The sequence below is a fragment of the Oratosquilla oratoria genome, chromosome 3 (assembly GCF_046742065.1).
Source record: "Oratosquilla oratoria isolate Oo_2021 chromosome 3, ASM4674206v1, whole genome shotgun sequence".
NCBI classification, from domain to species: Eukaryota; Metazoa; Arthropoda; class Malacostraca; order Stomatopoda; family Squillidae; genus Oratosquilla; species Oratosquilla oratoria.
Window position 1 is genome coordinate 31,425,580 of NC_134779.1, and position 14,682 is coordinate 31,440,261.

Below are 14,682 nucleotides of genomic sequence, written 5' to 3' on the forward strand. Positions count from 1 at the left end.
ATATATATATATATATATATACATAAATACAAATTTGTGAATCCAAGCCATTTGACCTTTTCTCATATAGATACAAATTACATAAGTCAGCTATACATCACCAAATACATTAGATTATATAAAGGGAAGGCAAACTAACCAATGAAGTGATGTTCATATATCTCTACTGCTGAACTAGGAGTTCTCTCCTACCTTTGAATGAATGTTCTAAAGACCACCAGAACTCCCTGTCTACTCCCTTTTATCCCACACTCCCATATACCAAACCACTCCCACAACTCCATACTCACGTCATGCTACTCCAACTCTCCCAACTCCAACCGTACACCATATCATTCCCCAACTCCATGTATAGATAATACTATTTATCCTGACTCCATACAACTCCCCACTGCTATACATATATGCATGATAAAATCACATGAACTCCTGATTCTAAATATGCAGAAAAATCACCAAGGAAAATAATAAATTGATGACCCTGAGGATGTCTAAATAGACGAAAGCGCTCGGTCATCAATTTATTTATTTTCCTTGGTGATTTTTTTGCACATACACCATACTAATCCCCACCAATACACACCATACTATACAAAAAAAAATCTGAGTTTTCCCTGCATTAATTTTAGTCGACTGTCCGGATAGTATCACATACAAGCGCGCGCGCACGCACGCACAAACACACACACACACACACACACACACACACACACACACACACACACACACACACAAAGATCCACATCTTTAACACACACTTGTGCACCATATCTGAGCTGAATTCATCTATTTCTCTTACCAAATAATTTTCTCTCTCTAGGGAAGCACAATTAGAGATATGAAGACTCGTTGTAAAAGGGAAAAGGAAGTCAGACACAATAGGTGTCAACACGGAGCACCGTCTCCTCTATATGACGGCGGAATGTTGCTCCTTCGTTCTATATATTGTAGTGTTAAGAAGTCTTTCTTATATGTTGATGACATTTGCTGGATATATCTGTTGCTAAGTACTCGTATAGAGAGTGTGCCACATATACATGCACACACACACACACACGCACGCTAGCACACACACGTACGCACGCACATACACACACACACACACACACACACACATACACACACACATAACACGTCCCCTTTAGATTTTCCCATTCTCTTCTTGCGTTCCTCTTTTTTATTCTCCTTTCCTCCCTCTTCTCCAAACCTATTCCTTCTTTACTCCTACCCTCTCTTTCTTATTTTTCTATCTTTCCTCCTTCCCTCTCTCTTCTCTTATTCTGTTTCTACCTTACTTGCAACTCCTCTTTCTCTTTCCCCTTTCCTTCCCCTCGCCCCCTCACTCTCCTGTTCCCCATTTCGTCCTTCGCCTGTTCCTTAATGATAAACAACCACTCGCGCAAAGACAGCCTCACAGGAACTCTGCGATCACATCTATGCGATAATTGCTCACGTCAGTACACCTTTTACGCCTTTCGTTCCTCCACGTGTCTGCCAAATGCCCTGAATGTCACTGCACTTTACAATCCCCTATTTATTTATCTGGTTCCATACAACAACCAGCCCACTTGTTCCTTGCACCTAGTCCCAGAGTTCCTAAGGAACATGTACACCTGATGAACGAACGTGTAAATTGATGGAGAAGAAGCCATTCAAATAGATGACTGTTCCTTAACAACTCTTCCCATCCACCCACCCCTGCTCAACCTGCCTTGTTAGTATGATTATTATATAATGAAAAATTACCTTTTCTTAAGAATATATAATACTTAAGTTGTTGTTCCTATGGGCTTGTTCTCTAGTGCTTGTTCTTGTTCGTTCTCTGGGTCTAACTGCCGTATGCTTAAACACAAAAGTGGAGTCTACTACCAAACACCCATCGCAAATATCGACCTTATTTCCTGAGGGCATAAGGTTCATGATAGCTGACGCCGTACATGGCCCTAAATCCATCTATGCAACACATTCCCAATCTCCTCACTCGACATTAACTTCACACGCATTGATCACAAACATAATTCTCTTCTGTCCCGTCCACGTTCTCGTGTGCCCAAACCTCTCAGAACTGTTTCTCTTTATCCTTAAAAGTTCGCGATTATTCCTTTCCAACCATCCTTCATAACTCTCCTTTCCCTTATCCACAGTCACAGACTCCATTTCCTTGTTGTCACATTATCAAGACTTAACTACCTCCGACTCTAACACTTCGTGTAAATACTCTTTTTAAATCCAGTTACGAAATACTCTATTCCATATGGATTATTCAATACCCCCCCATCAACGAAATTTATCCATTAAGTAGCCAGTTGCTCATACACAATTATCCTGTCACAAAGCTTTGGCACCCCCATACATCCATTGTCCATACATTTCATTTACCCCTTAAGAAAGCTGAGGCTTCAATACTCCCATCTGCCCGAACCCTTAAAAAAGTCCGTCCCTGATACGCCTGTCAATAGCCCCCATACCCATACTATCCAAAATATAAATAAACAAATAAATAAATAAATATATAAATTTTCTCAGACTCCAAGACCCTACAGCCAAGCAAAAGACATAATTGTTTATCCTGTAAGCGACGATCCCTGTTTCCTAAGACCATAACCAAGTAACAAAGGTGTTTTGTACTCTAAAACACATCATCTACCTCCTGTCGACCTCCCCATGATGCCTTTCACCAAAGATGGGAACGATTAGCGATTATAAAAAAAAAAAAAAAAACGAAGTCGACCTGGATTAATCGCAAATCAACTTTCGTCAGTCCGATTATCCGATTCGCTTGAGTGGGGGTTAGCCTGATTCAATTATCCGATTCGTAAATGCGAATCCGATTAATCGGATAATCGGATGATCGGACTTTCGAATCGGACTGCCCACCTCTGCCTTTCACCACAACCAAGTCCAACACCACACACCTATTGTATACTGTTTACAAAATAATATTGTTACCCTATTCTTATACATGATGACGCTATCAATACTGATATTAAATCTATCCACATTTACACTCTGTGCTATGCGTACGTCCACTGACGTCCACATGAATATCACCGTACGGAGAACACAACCTTTATCCTGTTCTGTCTTTTTTCTTAATGTTATTTCATCTCTTTACTGTAATTAGCTTCCATCTCCTCTACCCTCATTCCTCCTCCTTTTCCTCTTCCTCCTCCTCCTCTTCCTCCTCCTCCTTCCTTCCTTCAGTCCACACTGGTCCTATTTCCTTCTGTTTCCCATCTGTGGCCAGACGCTGGTCTAGTGTCCCTCCAACCCAGCTGGAATGAAAAGTCTTACCCTGCATGGAAAACGTTATTTGCATGTTTGTGTAGTTTGTACAAAATAGCATTAAAGATAAACCGTATTTAGTTTTATACATGTAGAAAAACGATGTCATATAATCTTTGCGTTCTACTTCAAAGACGAACATTTTATGTCAATCCCTTGTGGTGTTTTCTTATATCTTCGTTCTGAACGATGCCTTTTGGTCACTGGTAAATTTTGCAAATAATCAAGTGTGGAGCTCTCAGAGAGAAGGGCCATCGTGAATGGGATTTCTTCACTACGTTTGTCTCTCGATAGATGCAAACGCACACACACGAATACATACACATATGTACACAAGTGTACACACACTCGCGCGCCCACGCTCACACGCACGCACACACACGCACAATTGCACACACACACACACACACACACACACAAACACACACACACACACACACATATATGCACGTATGTTTACATGCACACATACATACACATGTCCACAAATGTGCATGCAAACAAACGCACAGGCGAAAAAGACAAACGCACACAAATCCATGCACATACAAGAGCACATGCTTCAGTGCACATGCACACAGACGCACAAGCACGCGCGATACAGACAGGACCCAATAAGCGTTGCTCCTTTCCAGTACGCACGCACATCCGTGGGTGGATGTGCGTGCGTGTAAATGTGAGTGTGTGTGTGTGTGTGTGTGTGTGTGTGTGTGTGTGTGTGTGTGTGTGTGTGTGTGTGTGTGTGTGTGTGTGTGTGTGTGTGTGTGTGTGTCTGTGTGTGAGTGTGTGTGTGCGTGTGTGTGTTACTGATAAATGTGTTGAGCATGAACTTCCTCACTACAAAGTCCCGTCCTACACAGAATCAAATAAACTGACTTAAGACAAAAAAAAAGTGTGATATGGGAAGACATCATATTGATATACACATTTGTGATGAAGATAACGCCCCCTGTGTCTCAGGATAGGCTGCGATGATAAACGTACCAAACATACACACAAACGTTTTACTAACAAAAGAGTAATCATCACCGCCTTGGCTGGGACAGATGGGGGGTTGAAGCCTGCTCCACAGATGTGCTCCCGTCGGTACAAATCATCACAGTTCCGCGTTTGCCTCCAACCTTATATTAATCCTTAACCGAAATGAGAACATTACCTGATAACTTGTTCCTCAGAATCACGTAATTAAACAGTGGAAGTTGATTTGCAAGTAAAGCCATAACACATCTGGCCACAAAAATTACACAACAGTGTTCAAAAAGTATCCGACTTACGTTGCGAATTTCAAAAATCAATTGTTGATTTACTTTGTTGATACCAAAAAAGTTTTGTACACTCTTCATTGCCATTTCCCTAAATCGAGTTTGTCTTCAAACGGAACCTACAAGTATAGATTTTCCTTTGTATTTCATGCCTTGGAGCCTAGTGACCGATACATTCTGACAACTGTTGCACCATTTGTGTGGCCAAGTTTATGATGGAGTTCCGTGACCTTGATTTTAAGTACCATTACCCGCGTTCTTTTGTATACAAATAAGAGTGTCACAAGGGAGCCTTCCTGCCACTTTTGAGACTACTGTCCACACAAGAGTGATAAGGAGATCTGCGTTCCATCGCAGTATTCCCTACCATACTCCTTCACACATAAGTATTCATTTTTCTTCGTTGTCAACCGTACACGCCTGGTTACAATGATCACTCTTATGTGGGACAAAGAAGAACTTCCCCCACCCCAACACACACACACATCCCCCATTCCCCCTCTCACCCTCCCCCGGAGCCTCGTTTCCAACCGCCTCTTAATGCCTCTTCTCTCCCGCGGGTCCACCCTTCCCCTCTCCGGTGGCAGAGCGGTGTCCACCCGGATCGTCGCTGGGATCTGGTGGTTCTTCACTCTCATCATGATCTCCTCGTACACGGCCAACCTGGCCGCCTTCCTCACCGTCGAGCGGATGGAGTCGCCTATCGAAGGAGCAGAGGACCTGGCCCAGCAGACCAAAATCAAATATGGCTGTTTGTACGGGGGATCTACGTGGACCTTCTTCAGGTATACCAATAAAAGTTCTTCGAGTTGAAAGATTGTCCTTTAACTGACTAGAATCTAAACACACACACACACACACACACACACACACACACACACACACACACACACTGCGGGTTGTTACTCCAACTCTCGTGGGCGGGGAGTTAGGGGTGTGTGTATGCGTGTAAGATCACAGTATTACCCATAGATCGGTCATACGAGCTCTGAGCTTTCATCTGGGAGGTTAATAACTGTCGATCACGAGTCAAACACGTGATCCAAAACCATGGTGGTGAAACACACACACACACACACACACACACACACACACACACACACACACACACACACACACACACACACACGTACTTTGATATGTATATGCATATGAATATGAATATAAACACGTGATCTTTAACCTAGAGACTATCTCATAGATCACGGGTTCTCAGCCTGTTTCTCATGTACCCCATACTTGTGGATTGATGTCCTTTAGCTTTCTAGAGACCAACTTAACACCGAAACCTCTAAGCATCACTTACTGTTATCGGCTCAGTTTACGAAACTGTCCGATCCCCCTTAGGAGTCACTAAACCCCAGGTTGACTCCCACTTAGATAACCAGAACCTGACACTAACAAAGAATCCCCTTCACCCTCGTTCTTGCCCAGCACCTCCAAGATGCCGACCTACCAACGCATGTTCAACTTCATGGAGTCTCAGCGGCCCTCCGTCTACAGCAAGTCCAACGAGATGGGCGTGGAGCGAGTCCTCAGGGGCGACGGAATGTACGCCTACCTCATGGAGTCCTCTTCTATAGAGTACATCACGGAGCGCCACTGTGATCTCACGCAGGTCGGCGGGCTGCTCGACTCCAAGAGTTATGGTATCGCTCTTCCGCCCGGTATGTGCCCACCTAGTAGTATCCTCGCCAACATATATATATATATATATATATATATATATACATATATATATATATATATATATATGTATATATATATATATATGCATGCGTAAGTAACCACTAGGAAAAGTAAACTAACGAAGCAGAGCGCTTTCGTATAATTAAATTTTCAGTGCAGATTGTATCTGCACTGAAGATGTAATTATACGAAAGCGCTCTGCTTCGTTAGTTTACTTTTCCTAGTGGTTACTTACGCATTTGTGAACACACGTTCCTAGTGTTTTTATTGCATATATATATATATATATATATATATATATATATATATTTATACATATACATATATATATATATATATATATATATATATATATATATATATATCACTGGGACGATATGTTGTAGCGCATTTGTGAATAGCACGATGAACCCACAGTCGGAATTAAATAGGAAACTAAGAAGAAAGTTAAACTTCTCTACTTCGGCTAATTGCTAATGGCTAATTTCCCTCTTCAGGAAAGTACATGACCCTGCCCTGAGTAACGGAATGTTTCCCGTCATTTACCCATGTTCCTGTCCCTCGTTCATTTTAAAAGTATTTAATTCTTAAACAACTCTTGTATCCTGTACTTTCCTGATGAATGCTATAGCTATTATCCGAAATATAGAGCTTTCTTCTTATTTTCCCTTTTAATTCTGACTGTGTGTTCTTCATGCATATATATATATATATATATATATATATATATATATATAACTTGTGTGTATATATTTACATATCTATATTCATGTATTATCACAGTCATACCAGTTCAGATATAATCAATAGTGAGAACTATACAATGCTGGACAACTCATGCCTTGCCCTTTCTATAATACATCCCCTTACCTCCCAAATACTTTGTGAAGGACACAGGTTTATTCTGCTAATAGAGTCACAAGAGTGATTTGATCATTGTTACTAAGCGTTTGATGCAGACAGGCTCAGTACTTGTTCGTGTGTCAAATTGGAAGGTTCATTTAATAATATATCAAACAGAAGTGCTGAATTTAGTTGTGCAATGAAAAAAATATTATATATAATCTTGTACCACCCTTTTGAAGACATTTATGTTTATATTTTCATAATCCCGCCCTGTCGATGACTTTAGTTATACTCTTCAAGTCTTTGCCCTGATAAAGAATACCATCAAATCGGTTGAAAAAGTACTAAAACCACAGATAAGTATATAATAGTAAAATTAGGATACTCTAGAAAATATCCACACATAACCACTCTTAAATACTTCACTTATTTGCTTTAATCTTTAAAACTGTTTCGCGCGCTGAATTTTTGCCAGGTTTTTTGCTGGCAACTGTTGACAAGTTTCCTTGGTGATATGCAAGGTAAATTGTGCACAATTGTCACTTTTTTTTATCTTCTGAGGTTTTCCTTTCCTTGGTGGGTATTCCTGACACAGTGAATTTCGTGATTCAAAGTAACTGATAAGAAACAATAATGTTTTTCTATGATATCTGCCTTTATCTAAGTCTTTGGCTATAAAATCTATTTGCATGTTCAAATTTCTCTAACTTTTTCAGTCTTTTATTTCCGCTTAATAAAATGTTTTATTTTCAGAAAATAAGCTTAAGGTATGTTTAAGTAAATATCTCCAAATGGAGATCCTTATTATGTAATATATTCAAAGGCAGACGTTTTAGATTCTATGTTGTGGCCAATGATTCAATGCTTTCTCATTCAACATTTGTTTAATGTTTATTCCACCAAAGACTACTACGGTACTATAAATAATCAGTTCTATCTTTGTCGATAAATCAAAAGACATTGTTAATGTCTGCTACGATTACAAATCATTCCCATCGAATTCGCTGCTTAGTTGCAGTTTCAACTTTCAAATGATCTCAGTAATTTGCTAGACACTGGTATTCCCTATTTAAGTTAAATAAGCGAGCTTGCTTACCCTATTTTCTTTATGCATTTTCTTAAATTTTAGATATCCCTATTCCAAATAGGTAGATGCTTGCCAATCCAAAGTCATTTAATAGGCAATGCTACTCGAAGATTGAGTTGACTTTCTCGATAGCAGCTTCTTCCTGCTCAGTATGGTGAGATCTTGATCACCCCCACCTTTTTGCATGACAAGAGGTCCTAGCTTCTTAGATACATTTGCGCATTGAAAATATATATATATATATATATACATATATATATATATATATATATACATATATATACATATAATATATTCTACATTTCCCCCCATAACAAAGAAAATAACCAAGTCCGTACATGGCAGCAATAGTAAACCATAAGATGCATCTATGTGTAAGAGAAACCTTGTCCGTTCACGGAAATCTTTCAACACTTGGAGTGTTCTCGTATCAAGGCAAAGCTACACTACCCAGTCTCCACACTCTTTAACATTACATCAGAGCAATGTTGAGGGTTACGTTAAGTTATGTTAAGGTGTGCCAACCCTTTTCTCACCCGTGTTTCGTCTCCACACTCTTTAACATTAGACCAGAGTAATGTTGAGGGTTACGTTAAGCTATGTTAAGGTGTGCCAACCCTTTTCTCACGCGCGTGTCAGTCAGTAAGTTATCACAAGCGTCCTATTGCTCAATGACCGTGCATATGAAGCGACTGTCGGAAACACTGGGAGATCTTCCTTCCTTCCCAAATCAACATTCGTGAATGACTTTCGGCACGTCCCCAAATCTGCTCATTACAGAACTGATGAATGCATGTCCGGCACATATGGATGTTGCAACTATTAACAAGTTAACAAATAACCTTCGGATATTTGTTAAAAAAAAAAAGGTCCTCTGCTTGCTATCAACTAACTATTGGCTGGTGAATACAAGCTTCTGAGCATGACTATCTCAAAACAGACCAAACTGTATTGTTTTAAGTGAATGTGAGACAGAAAAGGAGATGACCATTTGGTTCGCCTTATCAAGACAAAAGATAAGGAGGAGATAATATGGATACTACAGAAGTCACGCATATTGTGTACAGGAATTTTCGCGTATGTGACACAAGGATTTGTGGAGCATAATCTTCCACAATTTCATTTTGAATCGTGATTGAAATACTTATTCTTGTCTATACAAAGAAACTATATTTTAGGGTTTTAAGCCATATCTTTAAATCAGAAACCATAAAGAAGATACAGAGCTCAGGAAATATATGTATACACATCAGTTTAACTATTTTAATGATACACTTGGCGTGATCATCGCAATAAGTTCTGATGCAAACTAACTCATAATACCGCTTACTCTGGCTGTCCGAATACATAGGGCAAATGTAACCAGGATTCGATCTCAACCCATCATCCCCAGCTTACACCATTTCAAGAATCTTGCCCTCAAGTTCCTATACCACGGACTCTCAAATCTGGTGTACAGCATCTGTACAGACTAAGAGCCGAACGAGCTTGATGTTGTTACAAAATAAATTGTACCAAAAACGGTTAAACAAACTTCCATGGAAACTGACATATGCATTCATGATACTGAACCTAGAAACATGCCAAACGTCATTGAAAAGCATTCCACGACAATGTCGATCAATTCGTCATACTCTCTGCCAGACGTACGGTGTCACTCAAATGGTCATGTGTGTGGAATTCCCACGGACCAGTCATCGAGGATAATCCATTGTAATTATCGAGGCTGTATGTCTGCTTCACTTATGATCAAAGGTTGATTTACGCGACAAAGTTCCATATCAACTTGTTGGATATTTTGATAACCCTTCGACTCATTACCTATTATTTTCAAAATAGATTAATCCATCCAATACAGAGTTTTGAACGGGATATTGGCAGACCGGGACCCATTGTGGCCCTTAGCAACGTCTACCGTATGATTAAAAACCCCAGGCGTTCACCATAACAAAAATGTTCAAGTATGCCACAGCCTTCCACTGGATCACACATTATCTCATAATTTCATTTCCCTCGTGTCCCATAGCGTACCTACGAAACACGTTACAATATTTAACTTAATATCTCAATCGAGTTATATTTGCCAAATTAGTTTAAGATGATCAATCAAATTACTTGGTCATTCTGGACTCTGCGCCCTTTGTTGACAGATAGCCATAACCCGCTGTTGGTCACCACGAATCTCGTGTAGTTAATGAGTGGAATAAACTTCCTGCAGAGGCAGTGGAATGTAGTACAGTTCGAACTTTTAATATCAATTTAGAAAACACCTAAGCAATATACTGTAATGCCTGCCATTTATTATATTTCACTTATTGATTTATCATTATTTATTTATTTGTTTATTTGTTTCTCATCTATTTCTTTATTTCTATTTATCTTTTTCGCATCCGACCTAGTTATGGACCAAAAGGTCTCCTGTCGGCATGATCTTCAATCACAGCGGGTTTTGGCTCTACGTCATAAAAGGGAAGCAATAAATTGAACAAAAATAGATTTTATTTTCACGGTCGCGTTTCATATCGTGACATCGTCAACACCGAAGTCGCTTTGAGAGTCCGCCCAAGAAGGAGAAGGCGTGTTACACGGACGCTACAATCCCCAGCTCGTTCTAGCTCGCTCTCTCGCTCTCTCTCTCTCTCTCTCTCTCTCTCTCTCTCTCTCTCTCTCTCTCTCTCTCTCTCCCCTCTCTCTCTCTCTCCCCTCTCTCTCTTGTCTGTCACTCTCTCCATGCCTGTCACTCTCTCTCTCTCTCTCTCTCTCTCTCTCTCTCTCTCTCTCTCTCTCTCTCTCTCTCTCTCTCTCTCTCTCTCTCTCTCTCTCTCTCTCTCTCTCTCTCTCTCTCTCTGGCTCGTACACACACACACCTACGCCGAGTTCGTGAGTCAAGGCAAAGGATGGACTTGGTTCGACTTCTTGGCAAGCTCAAATGAAGGCAGCCGCTGACTTGTGAATATGTGATTGAACTTAACAGACTTGACGGCGAAAATGTGTTTTAGCAATTCGTTTTCAAAGACAAAAAAAAACTCATTGGCACAATTAAGGACGATTTCATTAAGCAATACGAATACCGTTTAGACATATTCTATCAAATATTTTCATAATTGTTTTCATTCGTTCTTAGTCATGTGTACGGCCCCGGATGGGGTATTTACTGACCCCTACCCCTCAGATTCACGCAGCTTTCTTCGTAATTCAAAACGATCCTTACAAAAAAAAAAAAAAAAAAATTACAATCTGCCATTTCCCACAATCTCTCCTCTACTGCTTCTATGGCCCCACTACGTCGAATCAATATTGTCCTCAAGGATAGAGACGCTGTTTATAGTTGACAAAACACTAATAATCAGCTGTGTGTGTGCTGCACAACCCAGGAGAAGACCAAGCGAAATTTGATCTAAATTCAAACTAAAAACAAAGAGAGAATTTTCTAGCGAGCAGTCACAGAGGAGTCCAGGCCAGAACAGGATTAACATAACTAACAAGATCTCCAAACGACTGTTCATTAGCTCTCTATCTTGGATGATCCCCCCAGCTTGGTGTGCCCCTTTGTAAACAAAAATTACCTGACAGCCATGTCCTGCAGGGTAGGATTTATCCATGAAAGATCATCCCACTTGTGGAAAGGAACATCATTTGGCTCGCGAGTCACGTGACCATTGTATCTCTTCTGGCCTTCGGTGGTAAGACGGTTTACTCACCTCATTTCACCATCAGTGTTTTTCGTTTAAGAAACACTCACCCAACTGGAGCCCCCAAGTTCCTCCAGAGAAATGTTAACAATGAAAATATGACCAAGGTCAAAGCAAAGGTACACGTCTCGCAGCCATACAAGTCATATAGCATCCCAGTGTTTACGTCCATACAAGTCAACGGTCACTAACGTCTTTGAAATGTGAACCTTAATTCTGAGGTACAAATGAATGCATCACTCTATATATTGAGGTAAATCATATTTAACTTCGTGCGCCATTCCCAATCGTCTAGTGACTGTTGTACGAGATCTCCCGGATATGTGGGCCTCACTAACAAACTGAAACACTAAATGCCTCCTAAGATTTCCTCATTCTAGTGACCTAGTTATTTAACATCTGAACTAGACTCGGTGCTTGGGTTTTCGCCTTAATTCGAGAGGCTTAGAGCCTTAATTCGAGAGGCTTAGAGCCTTAATTCGAGAGGCTTAGAGCCTTTAGGCTTCGCCTCAGCATCCACTGATTCAAGGACAAGGATAAGATATGCAAGAGTATAGCATCATCAGCAATGTTCAGGACATGCGATCTTGGCGTATCAATACTGACACCACATCAATAAGCAACAACAGACCTGACGATAATTATCCCGTGCGGAGAACCAGGGAGAAAGCACACACCCCTGCCACATCCTAGACCAGGGGTGGGGAACCTTTTTGTGCATGAAGGCCACCTTACAATTCATCGTCCCACATAGAGGCCGCACTGAACAAATTATTATATTTTTTCAATTATTTTATCCCTTTTTAGGGAGTGACATCACTGAACACGGTAAACTTTGCTTTCGTCTGTGTGTGTGGGTGTATATTATAAGTTTCAGGTGTATAATGATTTCAGACTTAAAAGATATTCAAGGTCTTTTAGAAAAAATAATATGTATATCTAAGGCCGCAGAAGGCCGCACTTGATGGCCCGGAAGGCCGCAGGTTCCCCACCTGTCCTAGACTATGCTGGGAAGTTGGATATGCCATCCCAAATCACCATGCCTTCGGTGTATTTTGCAAAGAACAGAAATAAATGGGATCATATATTTGGGCATCCACACAGTGTGAAAAGGCATTTCCTTGTGTCTAAGTTATGCACTGTGACAAATGTAGCATCTTTGCATGACCGTGAATGCGGGTAATTCTAAAATATAAACTGAACTTATCTCCCACAGTAAAGTGGTCATATCCAAAAAGGCCATCAGATCAGACTTTGTTTTTTCTATGTTCTCATGATCCTTGAGAAAATAATAGTGAAATTCCTGTTCTTTCGTATTTTCATACAACTGGTGTGAAAAGTGTGTCATTTCAATTTGATATTATCTTTCTAATGGCCTTTCGGGGTTTGCGCTCTTTACTCCTAAAGAGACTTTATCACTCAGATATTTCATCTGATTGTACCACAGATCTTTACATATCAACAAACGTACAACCCGGCAACAGTAACCTCCATTTCATGTTTCACCATATTTGATGTATGAGCCGCAAATCTGTTTACAATGAGGTTGCATCGTGACAGGTATGGTGGCATAATTATATACTGGTATGTGATGCAACAGGATGGTATCCGATGGTGTGTGATGGCATGTGGTCATACCAACAGGTTCCCCGTACCGCACGCTGATCAACTCGGCGGTGCTAAAGCTTCAGGAGATGGGGAGGCTTCATATCTTGAAGAGGAGATGGTGGAAGGAAAAGCGGGGAGGGGGGAGATGCGAGGTAACAGCCCCTAGTGTCCTCTCAGCAACCCACGCCTTCCCTTATTTGCGCAACCCCCCCCCCCCCGATACACACACCTCTAAGTTTAATTTCTTAAAAACCTTTGGTTGATTTATTACAAGTATATCCGTGTATGTCCACTGTTACTAGAATTTGGCTACATAAAAATGCATTGTATGGTATGTTCGCTGCTAATTCTCACGACTGCAAATCCGCTTGACATTTATGTTATTCTTGTGTCCCAGTCGCCATGCACACTTGATATGCTGCCATGAATGTTGCGTTTGCAATGAGAGAGACCGCTCGCTTTTCTTTACTGCATGAGGTGATTCTTGGTTCTCTTAAAAGGATTATTTTGTGCCCGTTTCCGCGGCGGCTTCAGGTGCATTTCCTCACCACCGGGCCGACGCGACGTGGCGTCTACTATGTGGCCATCCGTGGGGTGATTAGACACAGCTCTTTGCGTGCAATACTGACCGACGTGTGGATGCAGCAAAGCCTTCAATTCACACACATACACACACACACACACACACACACACACACACACACACACACACACACACACACACACACACACACACACACACACACACGCACACACACACACGTTTCTTTAGGACTGAGTGAGAAAGGAAAGGACGATGATTGGGATGAGGCAAGGATGAATGATGTCATTACTCTTGTTTAAGATACGTTGTACATGCGAAGAGTGCATAATGAAAGAAATGAATCAAAGTGCAGTGCACAGTGAAATGATATGTCGCCAAGTGGTAGGGATTGGATAAACCTGGGAATGTTTACAGATGATATGGTGCTGGATGGAAAAGGCGAAGAAAAAATGTAAAAATTGTAACAATGGTTGGGAAATATACATGTGGAGGAAGATGGGCGTCAATGTCAAGAGAGAGAGATGATGGGAACAGGAATGGGAATGGGAATAGGAATGGAAAGAGAGAGAGAGACAGACAGAGAGAGAAAGAGAGAGAAAGAGAGAGAGAACGACAGTGAGAGCGAGAGTGACAGAGATAGATAGAGAGAGAGCGAGAGAGCGACAGAGA

The 14,682-nt window shown here is 40.9% G+C and overlaps 1 protein-coding gene across 8 annotated transcripts in view; it reads left to right on the top strand.

The window, feature by feature from the left end:
* LOC143021185 (glutamate receptor ionotropic, kainate 2-like) overlaps positions 1 to 14,682 on the top strand; it is a 97,518-nt gene that overhangs the window by 41,377 nt on the left and 41,459 nt on the right. For 6 of the 8 annotated variants that reach the window (XR_012965972.1, XM_076178488.1, XM_076178527.1 and 3 more), the window contains 2 exons: positions 5,135 to 5,332; positions 5,982 to 6,214. Coding sequence is in view for 7 of the 8 variants with exons in the window: in XM_076178488.1 (XP_076034603.1) it covers positions 5,135 to 5,332; positions 5,982 to 6,214 (431 nt within the window). In the remaining variant the exon portion in view is untranslated. Of the gene's footprint in view, positions 1 to 5,134; positions 5,333 to 5,981; positions 6,215 to 13,505; positions 13,622 to 14,682 lie in introns of all 8 variants that reach the window. The other 2 variants (XM_076178497.1, XM_076178517.1) reach the window with 1 other exon arrangement.